This window comes from Phacochoerus africanus, chromosome 9 (genome assembly GCF_016906955.1).
Source record: "Phacochoerus africanus isolate WHEZ1 chromosome 9, ROS_Pafr_v1, whole genome shotgun sequence".
Taxonomy (NCBI): domain Eukaryota; kingdom Metazoa; phylum Chordata; class Mammalia; order Artiodactyla; family Suidae; genus Phacochoerus; species Phacochoerus africanus.
In genome coordinates, this window is record NC_062552.1 from 102,112,082 (window position 1) to 102,131,647 (window position 19,566).

General features: G+C 48.7%; 1 protein-coding gene across 1 annotated transcript in view; it reads left to right on the forward strand.

Annotated features, from left to right (window-relative positions):
- Window positions 1-8,363: 8,363 nt before the first annotated feature.
- ESRRB (estrogen related receptor beta) overlaps window positions 8,364-19,566 on the forward strand; it is a 182,138-nt gene continuing 170,935 nt past the window's right edge. Inside the window, exons 1-2 of the mRNA XM_047796364.1 lie at window positions 8,364-8,504; window positions 8,752-8,904. Coding sequence (XP_047652320.1) covers window positions 8,903-8,904 — 2 coding nt within the window. The 5' untranslated portion in view covers window positions 8,364-8,504; window positions 8,752-8,902. The remainder of the gene's footprint in view (window positions 8,505-8,751; window positions 8,905-19,566) is intronic.

Here is a 19,566-nt window from a genome sequence, read left to right on the forward strand (position 1 = left end):
CTACGTGTCCTTCATTTGAAGACGGTTTCTGCCTCTTAAAAAGGTTTATGATAACCTAGAAGCTCACCCTCCTTTCCTTCCCCCTTTCCTGTCTTTCATCTACAGATACTAATTGAGCACCTAATATAGATTAGGCACAGAAGGCCTGTGAGAGATAAGGCAGCCCAGCTAGCTCTTTCATGGATATGACCTCAGAGTGGGGGGCGAGTCAAAGATCAAGGAGGTGACCTCAGACTTTGAGAGATGCTCTAAGGGGAGTAAGCAGAGGCTCACAATGGAGAGGACTGGAGAAGGGTCTGCTCTGTAGAGGGCAGTCAGGGAAGGGGCTGCTGGAGGAGAGGATAGAACATTTGACGAGCAGTGTCAACGTCTTAATGATGTAAAATTTTGTTTCCTAAAAAAAAAAAAAAATCCGTAGCTAATGACATAAGGTTGACATTTCTTCCTTTTGATGATAAGTACATGGGTATTTATTACCCTTTGCACTTTTCTGTATTAAAAAAAAAGTTTTCTGCATTAAATCATCTCATTGGTAAGTTCAACTCCAACAATTCACAATTTGTGACATGTGAGCCATAGCTAATCTGAATGACAAATAGCTGTCTTGGAGCACCATCGCTGGGCTCCTGAATAGTTTTCTGACCCTTGTCTTGTGGCCACTCATGCCTTTCTCCTTTTCTCTTCCTGGCAGACTCTTATGCATGCTTCAAAACTCAGCTCAAACACCACCTTCTCAGTGAAGCCTTCATTTACCTCCTCTTGAGGAGAGTCAGATGTCCCATGGATTATGGTTGCTCAGTACATTGCTTATGTATTTCCAAGAAATCGTAGCATGTTGTATCATAGTGTATTTGTTTGCATATAGAGATTCTTCCAAGGCATCCTCTGAATCTCATTTAACTCTTTATCCTTGGCTTAGAGTACAAAACACATAGTAGCACATTGTAGAATCTCAGTAATGATTCTCCATGATGCCTCTCAGATGAATGAATGAATGTTTAACCTTCAAGCAACAAGCTCTCAAAAGAGTATTAATAGAAGATATTTGCATACAAGGAATATGCTAATTAAAATTAGTTTTATTTATTCTTTCCCACAAACTCAGCAAGAACCCATTTAGCTGCTGTTAATGTTTAGTGTGATTTACTTTAAGTACCAGAAATGTAAAAAATGTGTTTCTTTGAAAAGGAAACCCATAGTTCCTTCTGGTTTTTTCCCCCTCTCTCCTTCCATTTGTCTGAATTAGTAAAGCTTTACTTTAGTTCAGGTCTTTTCCTGAGACTTGCAGGCTGGTTGCATAATAATTTAATTACATTTGAACTTACTGAAGGCAAATACCAAGCAATCTACGGGGGAAGATTATGGAGTTCCAGGTTATTTATTAAGTAATTCTGTGGTAGCAATGATAAACCCACCCCTCACACCTACCCCTTGGGTGTCAGCACTAGGAGGGAAACCCAAGCAGAAAATTCTGAAGGACTTCAGACAGCAGGAGGATGGCAGAACCCTTACATATAGACCAACCCAGACAGAGAGGTGCTTAGCTCCTCCCCAAACTCTAGGGTTCTTCCTGGAGGATCATGGATTCATAAACACAGAACAGCTTTCTTTTCTTTCCAGGAAGGAGTTGCTTCCACCATTGAGCAGGTTGGAGGGGAAGTATACGTTTGGAGTGGGACTGACTTGGTTCATATCGCAGCTCTACCTCTTTCAAAGTGGGAATGTTGCAGGACCTCCCACTGCCTCAGTTTCCTCACCTGAAAAATGGGGATGAGAATGGTGTCTCCTCTTTAGAGGGTGGCTGTGAGGATCAGATGTCATGCATGTAAAGTACCTAGAAGAGGGCACATGATAAGTGATCAGGTGCAAAAGGAACACCTCAAGAAACTCCTTGACGCAGCCCAAGTGATTTAGAGAAAAGGGTGACCATCATTCGTGCCACTTGTCCCTTGGCTGTTTCCTCACCCTATCCCATCTGCCTAGGGGCTATTGTGACTTAACAAAATGAATATCGTTTTGAAAAATGCCATAAAAACATGCAGCATTTGTTCTTCTGGCCCAAAGAGTAACCATTTTGAAGGAAGTGGAGGCAGGAGGCTTAGATTACCGTTAAGAAGAGACAGTACCCATCTAACATACTTAAGTCAGAGAGAAACGGAATAACCAAAACTATGAAATCAAATTCACACCATGGACATTGAGTACTGTCTGTATTTAGGGATTCTTAACCTGTGAGGTTTCAGGAGACTTCTGCTCATTTACATCCACTTTGCATTAATTGGCTGGCTCCCAGCTTGCATTGCCATATTTAGCATGATACCTGCCCCCCGCGCCCATACATCACTTAGAATGCTTTGGGATGTAAGTCGTGTAAAAATAACTGATAGTGATTTAAGCAATTAAAAGAGGCATCATCTCCTATAACAAGAGTATATGGTTCCAGGGTTGATTTAGTTCAGCAGGCCACTGATGCCACCAAGGACGCATGCCTTTTCCCCTCTTGTGCTCTGCCATCCTCTGCATGTCGCTTTTTCTTCTCCAAGCTTCTTTCTTCACAGTTGTAAGACGGCTTCTGCAGCATTGTTCGTGTTTTTCTCTCTCTCTTCTCCCCAAACAGACGCCCCCTTAAGTCTCATTGTCTAACTGGGACACAGGGCAACCTCTAACCAGAAGGGAGGCTGAGAAAAAAAGTGGCATTTTCAGGCTCTACAGTATGGGAGGGGCCCCACCAGCCAGGAAACGCTGTGAAGATGACTGCAGAGTAGCCAGCCAATCATGGCTGCAAACTTGCTCAAGCCCCTCTTCTAGAATTCTCATCGGTGTTTCCTTTGCCCAAAGTCCCTTCCAACCCACATTAACTGGGATGGTTCTTTTTTTCCTGGAAGAGGGCCTCTGCCTTCCTAAGTCTGTTCCATTTATGGGCTTGCTGTATATACCTGCATGATCCCAGGACTGGTGCTTTCTGGCGTCATGCAGTGCATCACCTACTCAACCAGCAGCGCTGTGGACCATTTCTCACTCATCCTACATTGATCTCTTACCTCACCCTTCCCCTTCTTACTCTCTACTTCCTAATTCATCAGTTTTCATTCAGTCAGTCGATAAACATGCTTGGTTACTTAGTAAATGCCAGGACCTGGGAGAGGGATTTGTTGGTGGATGGAATAAACATGCAAAAAGCAAGTCCTCATCCTCTAGCAGCTATATCCCAGGAATGGAGATCGATATGTGAACAAATATTTATAATACCTTGTGATAAGTGCTGTAGCTGGGTGTGCCACACAGTCCTGTAGGAGTACAGAGGAAGGAGTGGCCGAAGTTGGGAAGGGCTTCCCAAGGAGGTGACATTGGAGTTGGGTTTTGAAGGTTGAGTGGTATGTTCCAGGTAGAGGGATGGAAGAGAATGCAATGTCCTAGAGGAAAAAGGCCTACGTGGCAGGATGCAGTGAGAGATGTGATCAGGAGTATAGGCCAGAGCAGAATTATTCAGTATAGGTTAGAGGCAGGCAAAGGATGTGGATTTTATCCCCTGGAACATAGAGAGCCATGCCAGTGCATGGCCATGGCGGAGATGGTTCAACAGTGGCCAGGATCTCAGCCTTTCCAGTTAGGCAGATGTGGGTTCAAATCCTGACTCCCACTGTGTAATCTCACTCCATTCTCTGGAGGATGAATTCTCCTGGATGATGATGATGAATTAGGGGAAAGTCTCCCTGCCTGCTAGGTAGTTGTAAGGATTAAATGTGGCCATTTAGGAGTTCCCGCCATGGAATAGGGGAAACAAATCCAACTAGGAAACATAAGGTTGTATGTTCGATCCCTGGCCTTGCTCAGTGAGTTTAGGATCCGGCATTGCTGTGAGCTGTGGTGTAGGTTACAGACGGGCTCAGATCCTGTGTTGCTGTGGTTGTGGCTGTGGTGTAGGCCAGCAGCTATAGCCCCGATTCAAGCCCTAGCCTGGGAAACTCCATATGCCTCAGGTGAGGCCCTAAAAAAGCAATACAATACAATACAATAAAAAATAAACGTACCATGTAGATCAGGTGTTTTACTGACCCTGGCACACAGTAGGCGCTCAGAGCATGGTGCCTTATCTCCATTATCACCGCTTTGTTGTGCCTGAGGCAAATACACAAGAGAAGAGCGCATGCAACTCAAGGCAAAGTGGGATGTGGTGGATGACTGGAAGGGTTGTACCACTGGTGGTAGGAGATCTGTAGGTGGGACCCTGGTGGGCAGGGGGTGGACATGTAGACATCACACTTGAGTTGGACCTTGAAGAGTAAAGAGAAATTAGGGAAGAGAGAGGGAAGGCGATGGAGCCAGGAATGCGTCTGCCAGGGATGGCTTGTTGATGGAATGCCCGGCAGGCTGTGTGGGCAACAGCAAGGGGTCTCAGGGCACAGGAAGGGAAGAAATTGGGAGAGGGGGTGCTGGGCCTGGGGGTCTTTGATTTGTTGACTTGGCCCCATATTAGGTCTCCTTTTTTTTCCTCTGTGCCTGTTCTGGTACCAAGCTTTCCTCTAAGAGTGTAGGACCACCCCCACCCCCCCAGAAGATTGCAGGCAGGTTTCAAGATGATGGGCCTGGCAGTTCCCAGGCAAGTGGGGCTCCTGGTCATGAGGTGTTCTGTGTCCACTGAAGGGGGTGATAATTTATTTCAGAGGAAGCACCTCCTCTCATGCCTGACCATTTAGGAAGAGGTTGACTGCGCCTCCTGTGCAAGATGCCCCCCCCCCCGCGCCCCCAGAGGAAAGAGCCAGCAGTGTCCCCGGCTCTACCTGTCCCTTGTGTGTAATGCAGGTGCCCATGAGGGCCGCTCCCTGGTCTCCTGTGTCCCTGCGGGAGGTGATTAATGACTGCAGGTTCCAGCCCACCCCTCCTGACTGCAGTCTGTTAGGGACTCTGAAAGGCAAGTGACTTGATAAGCCGGCGGGGGCATGGTTGACTGCTCCTTCAGTGGCCCTTGTAAACAGTGTAAAGTCACCTTGATGTGCCAGGACTAATGACACTGGAGCAAGCCAAGGGGGGGTCTGCTGGCACTGAGCCAGGATAGGAGCCCACATGCCTACGGCACAGAGAGGGGCTGTCAAGACCTCATCTCCCGGGTGTTCCCTTTGTGGCTCAATGGAAACGAATCCAACTAGTATCCATGGGGATGCAGGTTCGATCCCTGACCTCACTCAGCAGGTTAAGGATCTGGCATTGCTGTGAGCTGTGGTATAGGTCGCAGACTCAGCTTGGATCCGCATTGCAGTGGCTGTGGTGTAGGCTGGCAACTGCAGCTCTGATTCTGACCCTTAGCCTGGGAACCTCCACATGTCACGGGGTGGCCCTAAAAAGCAAAAAAAAAAAAAAAAAAGACCTCAGCTCCCCTCTGCCTGTGTCTTTTCCATGGTGACACTCCCGCAGCTCTGTCCCATAGCAAGGAATACAAGACCTCCCGGATTTTCAGCTGCTTCGTCTGTAAAAGGTGATATTCTGGTTTGAATTGTTTCCCCCCAATCATGTTGAAGTCCTAACCCTCAACACCTGTGAACATGACCTTATTTGGAAATAGTGTCTTTGCAGATGGTCAAGTTCAGGTGAGATCATTAGGGAGGGTCCTAACTCAACTCGTGAGGACTGTGTCCTTATAAAGAGGGGGCACTTGGAATTCCCTGGCGGCTCAGCGGATTAAGGACCTGGCATTATCTCTGCCATGGTTTGGGTTACTGCTGTGGCATGGTTTCCATCCGTTAGGCCTGAGAATTTCTGCATGCTGTGGGTGTGGCCCCAAAAAGGGGAAATTTGGACCCAAAGCAGACACACACACAGGACGAACGCTGCAGGAACATGAAAGCAGAGATAGAGGTGAGCCAAGGGGATGCCAAAGTTTCTCAGCCAGTGACCGGAAACTAGGAGAGAGGCCTAAGACAGAGTCCCCCTCCTTCCCTCGGGAGGAACCATCCCTGCCAACCTCTTGATCTTGGACTTCTAGCTTCCAGGAATGTGGGACAATAATTTTCTGTTGCAGACCACCCTGTTTGGGGGATTTATTATGGCAGCCCTAGCAAATTCATACAGGGGAGTAAGAATTCTCCCTATGGGTTTGCATGAGGAGATCTCAGGAGCCCCCAAGGAGGCATCTGGCACATCATGGGTGCTCACAGAGAGCTGTCACATCTTTAGTCCTGGAGGCTCACCCTAAGACACAGGGGGCCGGGCCAGGGCAGAGGCAAGCAGATGGAAGCTGGTGGGCCATGTACAACAAGAAGTACTGCCAATGGGTCAGCTCCTTGTTTCTACAGGACAGACATGTGGGGGCAGGAGGTTAGGAGATCACCTGTTGCCTGAGTCCATTTGTAGGAAATGTCCAGAGTAGGTAAATCCATTCCGACAGAAAGCAGATTCATGGTGGCCGGGGCAGGGGCGGGGATAGGAAGTGGTTGCTAACGGGAACAGGGTCTCCTTTGGGCGGGAGGAGAATGTTCTGGGTCTAGATAGTGGGAAAGGTTGCACAACACAGTGAATGTAGGAAATGCCACTCAACTCTACCCCGGAAAATGAGTAAAACGGTGAATTTTGTGTCAGGTGAATTTTAAATATTAAGAAAAAGTATATCCTCCTCCTAGGAGCATTGGCTTCGTTCAACCTATTCACTGAGTGCTTACCACAGACAAGGCCAGGTGCTGAAGGCCGGGAGGTTCTAGGAGAGGCTGCAGCCACAGAGAAAGACTCTCGCGTGATTTCTGCCTGAAGTCGGGAACGGTCAGCGAGAGTCCCAACAGGCACAGCTGGAGAATGTGAAGAGAAAGCAGGTGAGTCTCGGGTCTGCATCAGAAAACAAAGGTTTGCACCTGGGCAGGAGCCTGGCCGAGAATGTGTGCCCACGTGGCTGCATCCCCAGGCATCAGCCTGGGAATTGGTCTGGAGCCCTGTGCCCTCCCTGAGCAGGGGAAGAGCCTGGGAAGTGCCTGGTGGCCACACTCACTGGCCTGGTACCCAGACCACAGACGTTCTCAGATGAAACCACGGATCATGGTGCCTTAAACTATTTCTGCCTAAAACGCACCACTTCTAATTCTCTCCCTTCCTAGGGCTGCTCTCACAATGCAGACGTTTCTAGAATGTCTTGCTCTAAAGGAATGACTCAAACAGTGCGTATCTTAGGCATTACTCATTCTTCCACTCATTCATTCAATCAGTGAGTCCGTTCATCCATACTCAGGAAAGTCTTCCTAGGTGTCAGGTGTTATGGTAGCATTGCAGATGCAATGGTGAACATGACAAACACGTCTTTGCCCTCTGGGAGCTTGTATTCCAATGGCAGGCTATTTGTGGAAATGTTCAAGGTCTTGCAAATTCTTTTTGGCTGTACCCGTGGCACTTGGAAGTCCGGGGATCGAACCGGAGCAACAGCAGGGACAATACGGAATCCTTCATCACTAGACCCCCAGGGAATTCCACATTCTACATACTAAACTTCAACAGCCTGGGTACTCCCAACCTCAGAGTTTCTGTTAACCTGGAGAGTAAAGAATTAGATCCAACACGAAAAGGAAATTCCACTTCATTTTTTAAAATATAGTCATCGGGAAGTTTTAAGGGTAATAAAGTACCAAGTCCTGACCACACTAGCAAGGGGCTGGGCCCATCCATGACCCTCCTTGAAGGGGGAGATGCACCGGAAATCCCACATAAACCAGTGCGTACAAGAAACACCATCAAGGCAGAGAACCCTTGTGTGATCAAACAGGTGGCAGTGTGAGACTAGAAAGTGGCAATCTCCAGGTGACCAGGAGCTCACCTGGCTAGTTGTTGGACAGTCTGCACTTCTGTTGTTTCTCCACAACTCTCCTGTCTTCTGGAAACTTTGCTCTGAGGCTCAGCTTTCAGAGTTGGGCTGAACCACCCTGAGGAGGCGGCCCCACCTTTGCAGAAACTGGGGCAGCCAGTGTTTTGCGATCCCTCCGTATCCCAAAGGCTGAGGCTCGTTTCCCCAAGAAGAAACTTTTTCAGACAACTCAGTCTCCTAGGAAATCTTTCTGGAAGGACTCCCCCATGGCCTTTCAACCTTGGGCAATTCTTCTGTCTGGAATGTCATCCCCTGTCCTTGTAAAAACCCATGACGTGCTGCGACAGGGTCTGCTGGGCCCTGCCTCACCAAGCACAGGGGACTCCCTTCCCAAGCCCTCACCTGCACATCCTCTGCCACCTGCTAGGAGCCTCCTGCAGGTCCCCCAAGAAGCCTGCCTGGCCCCTGGGCTAGGAAAGCTCGGTCTGCTCCCTCCCTTCCTCTGATCTGGCAGGAGGCATGGAAACTTTCGTGGAAAGCACTTGCGCTGACGAATGCTCCCAAGTCAGGACTTTGACTCCAGCCCTGACCAGGCCAGGGGCTCAGGATCAGGGGGCCTCTCCTTCTCCGGGTCGGGACCTCCTGCCTGTCCCCGCATTGCTCTCCCTGCGGACTATCACTCCTGGGCTCTCCGGTGACCCCACGTGACCGCTCCACCGCTAGAGAAGTAACTGTCTTCCCCACTTTCCCTCTTTTTTGGTCCTCCCTCCCTTTCCTCCTGCCCTCGATTGTATATTTCTCTTCCCTTCTTTCCCATACCCGCCTGTGTCGTCTGCATGGGGCTTGGTGGAGTTGAAAGTCCAGAGCTTTTTGCTATTTTGTTTAAGACCCGGTTATGGTTGTGGGATTTTTTTTTTTTTTTTTTTTTGTCAGCTGCCTGTTATATCAATCACGGAGTCGGGATCTATTTATAGGTTGGGAGTACTGTGTCCTTAGTCACAAAGAGACACAGACAGGGGACTGTCAGCTGGTGCCGGAGGAGCTGAGCGACGAGCCATCAGCAACTGGAAACAACTGAGGGGGACACCCTTCCCCGCCAGCCCTGTCCTCTGCCCAGCCCCAAGCATGTAAGTACTGGGCTTCTCCCTTCTCTCCGCCCCAGACTCTGCCCTGTACCTTCCTGTCCTTTCCCCCCCATCCCACCCCCCTTCTCTCTTTCCCTCTCTCTCTCTCTCTCTTTTAATGGATAAAAATATCTCCCCATGCCTGCTCTTTCATCCCGGATCTCGGCACAGTCGAGCATCTCTGGATGGCCCAGAGGAAAATGTTACCTCTCGCAGACTGTCACGGGAAGGTCAGAGGGACCAGGCGGAGCTGGGTGGGATGGTTACACAAATTCATCTGGAATCTGTAGGTTTCCTTCTATCTTTATTTGTTTTCGCTGCGAAAAACTCACTAAATCAAAAGGGCAAGGGAAAGTTTACACGCGACTCAGCAGGGTGGTTTTGTCTCCCAGCATGAAAACTTTTATGTGCTGGCAGCTGCAGCCCTGTGTGAGCTGGGAAGGTTACAGAGGGAAGACCCAGTTCACCCAGGACAGGTGATGATGGAGGGTTCCTGGCAGCTCTGGGCTCAGCCGGGAGCTTCCAGATTCAGAGGGAATCATGAGAAGTCGGGATGAGAGCTGACAATTTGTCTTGCCTTCCAGACTTTTGTTGGCTCCCTCTTTGGGTGTGTTTTCCTCATCCTGAAGGGGGAACTTGAGGCGGAGTGCTGGGGGAGGACAAGTGTCTGAAAGGACAGAAGCCAGGTGTGGAGAGAGTGTCTTTGAGCCATCACTCTGTAGCTTGCCTTCCAGAAGGAAGAAACTTAATATCACGGTCCTCGTCAAAGCCGTGCTTGTTTCAGACAATCAGAGCCCAGGCTCTGTCAGCATGCTGGTGGTCCCCAGGGAGGGCAGCCCCCAGGCATTGTCCGAGGGTCCACACAGCTACCATGCCATCAGCTTCCTGTGGAACACATGGGACTTGAGTTTCTGGAGAATGCATAGCGTTAACTAAAAATGCTGCTCTTAGGGAGAGTTGCTATATATTATGTACAAAGAAAGAGTAGCCTTAAATTTTGAGAATAAGATATGATGCAGAATGTATATTATTTACAAATTTTTGAAAGACATTGCTTTCTTTCTACGAGTCAAATAATACCTGGGTTTCTATTTACTAATGCACTGCTTACCATATACTCTCTCGCTAAGGAATACTTCTTGGTTTACTTGGGAAACAATATCCTAACAAATCTATCTTCCCAACAATTTAAAAACATTAAACCAAACAGATATGTCTGGATTATTTTGGATTAAAAACAAAATTGTTATCGTGGCAAATCTAACCTGAGGCAAGTTAAATAATACGGACACACATATGTACTTAGGGAATTTGATCTCATTTTTATTTTGACCTTCATGAAACCGTCGCTTTCCTTCTCTTGGTTCTTTATTTTTAATCCGTCTTTATTTAAGGTTTGTAAGATCTTTAATCCATTCCTTTATTATTTGGGGGGACAGAATGGGGATCGGGAAGGAATAAGAAATTAGAACGTAAACGTCACATGTTCACCACATTCGTTGGTGGAGAAATGCAGAATGAAGAATTTGGGGTAAAACAGAGGGAAATGTCACTATTTAAAACCTAATGGGGAAAGTCGGGTCCCACAAATCAAGGGAAAAAATAGGAATTGAGCCTACTATATATGTAGCATTATTATTTTCTCTATTCCAAGGAATCTACTTTGATAAACATATCCTGCTAAGGTTTCCCACAATAACGCTGAAATGGGATTTGGTGGGTGATTGTTAATTAAAGCTCAAGTGAATCCAGTGATTGAGATGTTGCATTCAGAAATCTCAGCAGTCAGCTGTTTGCAAAATTGAACTTCTAGGACTTTCTGATCTCAATGGCTTTTTAGGAAAAGTGTGACATTTTTTTAACCTTGTCATACAAAAGCAAACGGCTCCCTCCCCTCCTCAGCAGGCACAAGGGAGCCTGCTGGCCCATGATTAAATGCAGGGGGAGAGTCCTGCACTTCTGAACAAATCCTATGTTCTCATTAGCGTTAACAGTTGTGAGGGAAGAATATTTGTTGGAACATTTAGACAAGTTCTGCTCCTTCCTTTGGCCACCTGTGGATGCTTTTAGGGGGATGGGGGCTTGTTTGGCCGTGTGACGTAAGGCTGGCTTTCATCCTCCAGTTCACGATGTGGTTTCTCCCTTTGGGCTTATTTAGAGAGATGGAGTTGGGGAAACCGTCAATGTATTTGCATAAGGCAGCCTCTGATTATTTAGTTTCTGCTTCAATAACAATTAATTTTATGTGGACCAAGCTCCCGTCAAACTCATTTTTTTCCCAAACTGATTTCTTAAATGCAATTGGTCACGGAGTTGTGTGTGTGACTTCAAGTCTGTAAAATTGAACCCTTACCATCCTCCTCGTTGTTGATTTTTTTTTTTTTTTGATGTAAATTCACAGTTGCCTGTGTACATGCTGTTGTTGTATGGGTCCCCCCTTCCGCGAGCTTGTGGAAACCCAGCCCCAATTTCCTCCCAAACTGGGGACAGTGGGGCCGGTAAGCAGGTGCTTTGGAATACAGAGAGCTCAGGTGCAGGACGTCAAATCTCCAGGTGGGTGGAATCACAAATACCTGGAAAGCGCTCCCCTCATTCAAACAATTGTCCAGAGCTGAGGTCTCGCCAACGAGCCCACAAATCAAAAATGGCAGCTGGCAGGATCAGTCAACCCGGGACCATGTGCAGTCTTTCTCCCCATCACTTCACCTCTACAGGGTATCTGTCCATCTTTTTCTTATCTCTATTTTTACATTTCATTATCCTCCTGTGCTCTCGCTCTCCCTCCTCCTGCTCCTCCCCCTTCTCGCCTTCCCTGAAAAACACATTTCTATCTGGCACAGAAAATAAACTCAGATTGTGGGTAGTTACGTTAATCTAATTCAATCCTCTGTGGGTTAAGAGTGAAATTCTAATAGTGGAGCTGTTGAGGGCTTTTTTGTTAATGGCTTGGGGATTACATTGAGTTAAAGGCTCATTTCCTAATCAAACAGAGAGGGAGAGAGTGACTCCGAATATTTATGAGTCTCCCAGTGAGAGTTTAAACATTCAACTCCAAAAGCAGGGTTTCTGCAGGAGGAAAGAGTTAAAACCCCTCAGGGCTGCTGGGGAAAAAAAAAAAAATTGAACCAGTGAAGCCATCAGCATTTTCAGGCTGCTGTACGACTTGGACGAAGTGGAAGGTGGAGGGGAGAGAGGGGATTCATCTCATAAAGTGAAGATGGGACACATCCGAAGCGCTGATGTGTTCAGAAAAGGGTCCCCTGTAGCAGACCTGGATCCTGGGCTCACCGAGGGCCTGGAGGGGCCATGTGCCTTCAACTCTCCAAATCAATTCTCCTCCAGTCCAGAGGTGAGCACGTGGAGAGAGGAGAATGGCTCAATTTACCAGCAGCTGGAGGGCTCCTGGCTGCCCGGCTGCCCAGTGGAGCTGGTGGGAGTGGAGTCTCTCCCACTTCTGTCCAGCCTCTGAAATTCAGGGGTGGGGGCAGGGGGGGTGGCTTCCCCTTGGAGAGCAAATTCACACCCCCACACACTCCTTTCCCCCAGCTCTGTGATGCATCTGGGGCCCTTGGTCCCTTAGCCCTGCTGTCTCTGCACAGCAGGACCTCAAAGCCCATCCGGTTCACTGTGCCCAGGAGAAAGCAGGCTGAGAATTCCCATCCCGGTCAGAGAAGGCCAGGAGCACCCTGGCCAAGGTCAGGCAGAGGCAAGGCAGAGCTGAGGTCAGGAGTCTGAGTTCTGCACAAGCGCGCTGCCCGCTCCTTCCCTGCGTTCTCTGGGGTACCGTAGAGGAGAGGGGAATGTCGGAGCCATCTGGCTGCCCTGGCTCCCCTGGAGTGCAGTTTCTTCTTCCAGTTTCGGGACAACAAGAGCAGAATCCCTGAGACAAGAGGATTCTGAATTCTCCGTGGGCGCTTGGCCTTTTTATCCTCCACAAGCCAAGTGAGCAGTTTGAGTCCTTTCACTTGGCCTTTCTCCTGCTCCACGAAGCCAGTAGAGGCTCCTGAAGCCACCTTCCTATCCACAGGGTCCCCTGGCCTTTTGTTGCCCTCCGACCTGAGCACTGTTCTTTCTTAGTGCTTCATGCTCAGCAGCACGTGAGTCCTCCTGCAGTAGCCCTTTCTCGAGTCAAGGTGGCATTTGGAACAATGTCTACACCAGCTCTTCGGTAAAGCCTTCCTTACATGGTTGGCATCTTCCTCATCTTAGAGCCCCAACTGACCCTCCATTACAATACTCACCCCTGTGGTGGCATTGCACCCAGGGGCTCCCTCACTGCACAGGAGAGCCCCAACAATAGGGGCCATGTGCCATTCCCCTTGATAAGCCCAGCTGTTGATGGTCCCTGCCCTCTCACCTCCCGTGGTTGGCACAGAGCGGAGGTTAAGAGCGCGCGCTGAGTCAAGCAGCCAGAGTTCACGTTCCAGCATCACCTTTCCTCAGCTATGCGACTTAATCTCTGAAGGTCTCTATTTTCTCTTCTGTTAAATGGGGGTGCTTATAGAACCTACTCGCAGGGTTGTTGGGGAGATGAAGTGCATGTGAAGTGCCAGCTCCTTTGTTGGCTCAGCACAGAGCAGTCACCTGTGCACACATCATGTCACACCATGAAAAACAGGTCCCCACGTCTCCCACTAAAGGGCTATGTCTTAGCTTGGACTGCTGTGGCGAAGTGCCACACAGACTGGTGCCAGCATGGTCGGCTCTGGGGAGGAACCTCATGGGGAGAAGAGTGAGAGCTCAGCTTTCCTCCTCTTCTTAAAGGAACTAAACCCATTACGGGGCTCCACCCTTACAACCGCATCTAAAGGTAGTCACCTCCCAAAGGCCCCACCTCCAAATACCATCATACTGGGGACTAGGGCTGCAACCCATGGATTTGGGTGGAGGCACAGAGGTTCAGTCAGGCTATTTGCCCTGAATTTTGGTGAGCAGAGTCCTGAGTCAGCAACACTTCCAGCTTCACCCGCCAATAGGCTATTCTAACTGGAAATCAGAGTTCAAGGCTTACTGGGAAACCCGCCCCCCTCCCTATCCCAGCAACCAGAAGGGAACCTGGGGCATTAAACCACTGTGGGAGAGCAGAGGATAGGAGCCAGGCTTCAGACAGCAGCCCTAAGTCAGGGGAAGAAGGCTTGACTCTTTCCTGCTCTGTAGAAACAGAGTTTGGTCAACTCTCCAGGCCCCGCTCACATTCCGATGAGCAGTTTTGTTCCTGGGCCCCAGCGCCATGCGTGCACCCCTCTCCACCCCCCATTCTTGGGCAGCAGGCAGTTTGGGCTTTACACAGGGCAGGCGAGGCCAATCCTGGTTTGAAGCCCACGGGTTGTGTTTTCAAGACAGCCAAGTACCTGCTCTGTCCTCGCTCTACAAGAGTCTCTTGATCAATGAATCCAAGAGCTAAGCCAGTCTCACCAGAGATGCCCTCTGCTGGACTGTCCCCAGTGCCATGTCCTTGGCGCTCTTTGTGAGCCCCCCTCCTTTTCTTCCCCCACAGCTCAGGGGATCCGAATATGAATGCAGTGCTACCCAAACTTCCCAGGTGTCTCAAGTTCCTCTCCCTGCCTGCTCTCTGCTCTCCCTCCTAGAGGTGGGGGCGCTGCTACTAAACACTTGAATGGTCACAGCCTCCCTTTTGTCTCCTTGTCATTCAGCTCTGAATGTCCCAGTGCCTAGCGCAGAGCCTGGCACAGAGTATGTGTTCAATAAACGTGTGCGAAGTGAACGAGTCTCTCTCCTCTCAAAGGGGCGCTTCCCATCCCTTCATCATTGGGGGTGGGGTGGGGAGTGGTTTGAAGATATGAATGTCCAGCTCCTTAACTACACCAGCTCCTGACCCACGGACCATGGTCTCTGCCCCCACCTTTCTCCCCTCTCCATCCCTCCTGTCTTCATGTTCCTCTATCCAGAAAAAAAGAAATAATAATAAGGTGCATCTTTTTTTTTTTTTTTTGCTTTTTAGGGCCACATCCATGGCATACGGAGGTTCCCAGGCTAGGGGGTCCAATCAGAGCTACAGCTTCTGGCCTACACCACAGCCACAGCAAAGCAGGATGCGAACCACATCTGCGACCTACACCACAGCTCACGATGCCAGATCCTTAACCCACTGAGCAAGGCCAGGGATCGAACCCACGACCTCATGGTTCCTAGTCAGATTTGTTTCTGCTGCACCGCAGTGGGAACTCCAAGGTGTGTCTTTTATTCACATGTGGACAAACCTTCCTTGGAATTTTACTCTGTCCAGTAAAGACGTGTCATCTAAGTTGATGCCACATTTGATGGCTAAACTGGTATCTGTCCCATGACTACTGCCCTCATCTGGAGCTGGAGCTGCTTCCTCTGGCTGTTCACACTCTGTGGGGCCCTTATGCACCTCCTTTGTTTTAACCACACTGGTCCCAGATGGTGCACATGAGAGACCTGCCTTCCAAAGTGGCCCAGAGGATCAGCTTTTGTTAGCCCAGACAAGGCTTTCAAAAGGTGACAACTTGGACCCTTACCTAAGGTACTGGATTCTTCCCAGAACAGTATTCCTGCTCTCTTTGGGAGGACGGGAAGAACTCAGGCTGCTGAGGGTTAAATGACAGCAATGAAAAGTCTAAGCATCTCTTGGGGATGGGTCGCTGGCTGAGACAATTGATTAGCTTGGCCTAGTGAGTTTCCTAGCAATATTCAGGAGTGAAATTATTGTTGATTGGGCTGTGTGTGTGTAGAGGGGGGGTTCATGGCAGTGAGGAGGGTAGGATAAGATCTGAGCAAGAGATGTTATGGATTGTTTGCTCCTAAATCAGTCCCAGGAAGAGACTTACCTCCCCACATGTACCTGTGGTGTGTACTCTGTGCGCAGGTGAGTCAGCGGGAGGGGTGGGCTGAAATGTGCACAGAATCTCCCCATGTATTTTCTTCTTGCCTCCCTGTGAAGCTAAAATTATCTTAAAATAAAAAGTTAAAAACCGAAGTCAGCTGGAGGGAGGAATGCTTCTGTCTGTGGCTCTGGTGGATGGAGGGGGAGCTGGGTACCCTGGGCCGAGGCAGGTGCCAAGTTAGGGTTACATCAGTGGTTATGAAGTTGCCTCTGTTCCCTGCCTCAAAGCATGAGGGACTGGAGCTCTCTTAGGCCCTGCAGCTCTAAAATTTCCAGTTTAGGGAGTTCCCTTCGTGGCACAGTGGTTAACAAATCCGACTAGGAACCATGAGGTTGCAGGTTTGATCCCTGGCCTTGCTCAGTGGGTTAAGGATCCGGTGTTGCTGTGAGCTGTGGTGTAGGTTGCAGATGTGGCTCAGATCCCACGTTGCTGTGGCTCTGGCGTAGGCCGGTGGCTACAGCTCTGATTAGACCCCTAGCCTGAGAACCTCCATATGCTGCAGGTTTGGCCCTAGAAAAGAAAAAAAGACCAAAAAAAAAAAAAAATTCCAGTTTAGGACTGCTGTTCCTAATGGCTCCTGACATAACCAATAACCACAGCCCAGCCCACCTCTGTTCCTTTCCTGCAAGGTCTTGAGCCCAGACGTGGTTTTGGGGGACTTCATGCTTTCCCCAACTCAACTAGTCCCTATTAACTAGCATCTCCACAGCTTGTTCTCTCTCTTCACCTCTCTCATCTGTAAGAACACCTGCACAGTGTGTAGAAAACTGGTCAGGCCTTCTTGTTCAAAAACAAATATGTAAACTCTTCATTTTTAGTTTTGTTTTTAGCTTGTTGAGACCATGGTTTTGTATCTCTGCAGTCCTAATACGCCTCCCTCACAATCCTCCGCCCTGGAAGTTGCATCTAGGCCTCTAGGCGTCCCCGCAGTGGCTGGGCACCTGCCAGGTGGAGTTTGCTTAAATCCTTTGGTGGGAGCACAGATGGGATTTGGGAAGAGCTGCCAAACAGAGTGGCCTCCAAAAGTCCTTCATCTCTATCTATCTTCATTTCTTCACCAGGGAAAGGTGCTGAACCTGTTCTGAGTGCCTCACAACGTTGGCGAGAAGCTAAAAAAAGAATCAGAGGGCAGGAGTTCCCGTCGTGGCACAGAGGAAATGAATCTAACTAGGAACTATGAGGTTTCGGGTTCAATCCCCGGCCTCCTTCAGTGGGTTAAGGATCTGGCATTGCTGTGAGCTGTGGTGTAGGCTGGCAGCTGTAGCTCTGATTGGACCCCTAGCCTGGGAACCTCCATATGCCTCAGGTGTGGCCCTAAAAAGCAAAAAAAAAAAAAAAAAAAGAAGAATCAGAGGGCAAATATCCCCATAGAAAGGGAAGCACTTGCCTGTTTGAGGCTACCATAATTAAGCCCCTGTTTGGGGCTACCTTAATTCTCCTGCAGGGCGACTTCCATGCAGTGGTTTAGGGGGTGACAAAATGGGCCTTAGAGCCATGCCCTGGACCCATGTCCACTTTGCACTAGCTGTGAGTTTCCCACCCCCTCCACTCCACACTCAGTTTCCCCATCTGTATAATGGGCACGGTAAGAGCACCTCCCTCAGGGAGTTTCTGCAAAGATGAAAGGTGACCCATGTAAAGGCCTTTGAACAGTTCCTGCTAGATTCCAAATTCCAAAAGCTATTGTTAACCATAATAAAACATTTTGGCTGTTGTCATTTTCTAGGCTCACATGCCAAAAAGGCCAAGAGGGAGGAAATTTTCAAAGTCCTCCCACATTCCTCCCAAACCCCCCTGGGCAGTTTACAAATGCAGTGGAATGTGCAGCTCTAGAAGTGGTTTCAAGATATACCTGGTTGGGAGTTCTCGTTGTGGCACAGTGGAAACGAATCTGACTAGTATCCTTGAGGATGTGGGTTCAATCCATGGCCTTGCTCAGTAAGTTGGTGGGTTGGAGATCAGGCGTCGCCGTGAGCTGTGGTGTAGGTCGCAGACACAGCTCGGATGGATCCCTAGCCTGGGAATTTCTATATGCTGCGGAGGTGGCCCTAAAAAAAAAAAAAAAAAGATATACCTGGTCAAAGACTGTACATATAGTGTGACTGGGTCACTTTGCTGTATGGCAGAAATTGGCACAACATTGTAAATCAACTATACTTTAATTTAAATATGTATATGTATATATATATACGTCTGGTCATCCACAGGGCCCTGCATTTCCATATCCCGTAACCAGGGTATTATGTTCCCTGTGCCTGTTTGGGGTTTGGGGTGATCTAGCCGAGCCTGTCACCCCTCATGGAATCTGTTCTCTGTGACCTAGCATGGATGGCTGCTAAGGTCCAGGGGTGAGGTTGGAAATGGTTTCAATGGGTTGTCTCATGTGCCCGTAAGTGTGATAGAGTCACAGGAAGGCTGTCTGCACAGGACCAACTCCTCCTCCTTGTACAACGTAACCGAGGGAGGATTTCTTCTTCTCCACACTAAATATGTGCTGGTGCATATTTAGCAAGTGCTTAGCAAGGAAAGAAGAATGGGACGAGGTAAGAGCAATTTCTGGTATCTCCAGGGGGGCCCAATTTGTATATTTCAAGGGACCTGTAGAACTGACACCAAGTTCTCAGGGGAAAATTCCAAATCCAGACTTGTGACCAGCCTGCGTGTTTCTGCGCACGTGTTCGCGTTAAGGCTATTGTGGTCAGCCATCCATGACTCTTTCCTCGTCTCAGGATGAGAGCAATCTTGAAGGCACATGTAATTACTATTTACTCTAGGGCGCTCAGTTGAGAACACCCTCTTGTAATGACTCTTGAGTTCATTCTGCCTTCAGATGCCCATCTGCTGTTGCTCCTTTGGAAACGAGTGGGAAACAAGCAGCACGTTATGCCCAGGGGAAAAGATTGTGAGAGGGATATTAGTCCCTGCAAGTTCAGGCTTTACTCTTGGGCAAAGGATGTAAGGTGGTGGCATCTTTCTTGTGCAGAATCTTTAACCAGATCTCTGCCCTGAGTGACAGAACTTTGAAGCAGAGTCAATCTAATGAGCAGTCATGGTGGATTTGGAGAGCAGGCATCACTGATAAAGGAAAGGCATTCAGAAAAATTCTAGGGAGTTCCTGTTGTGGCACAGCAGAATCGAATCCAACTAGAAACCATGAGGTCACGTGTTTGATCCCTGGCCTCGCTCAGTGGGTTAAGGATCTGGCGTTGCCATGAGCTGTGGTGTAGGTCGCAGATGTGGCTCGGATTCGACCCCTAGCCTGGGAACCTCCATATGTTGTGGATACAGCCCTAAAAAGCACACACAAAAAAGGGGAAATTCTAGAGACAGGATTATAGCATCTATCTAAGGTTTTAAAACTCGTCAAGATGCTATGCCTCACCATTTATTTGGGGGATGAATTTGCCTGATCAATGAAGGTGGGTGATGGGGGCAGATGGAAGGCAGTTGGATACCTTGTGATGAAATCTGTGGAATCTATTTGCCAAAAATATCTGATATATTACCTTGAAATATGACACTCTACTAATGTAGCTGGACACTGTTGTGGAGGCTACAAATAGTTTACAGAAGTAAAACTGATTTGCACAGCAGTGTATTGAGCAAGGCTTTAGATTTGTTTCAGAAACCCTCGTCCTACTCCCAGCTCTTCCATCATCTGATGACTTTGTAGAAATCACTTGATTTCTCTCTGCCTCTGTTTTTTACCTGTAAGAGGAATGAGTGGACTAGATAACTGCCAGGCGCTCTTCTGGTCCAGCTCTGGACTTCCCTTGCACTCAACCCATCTTGTATC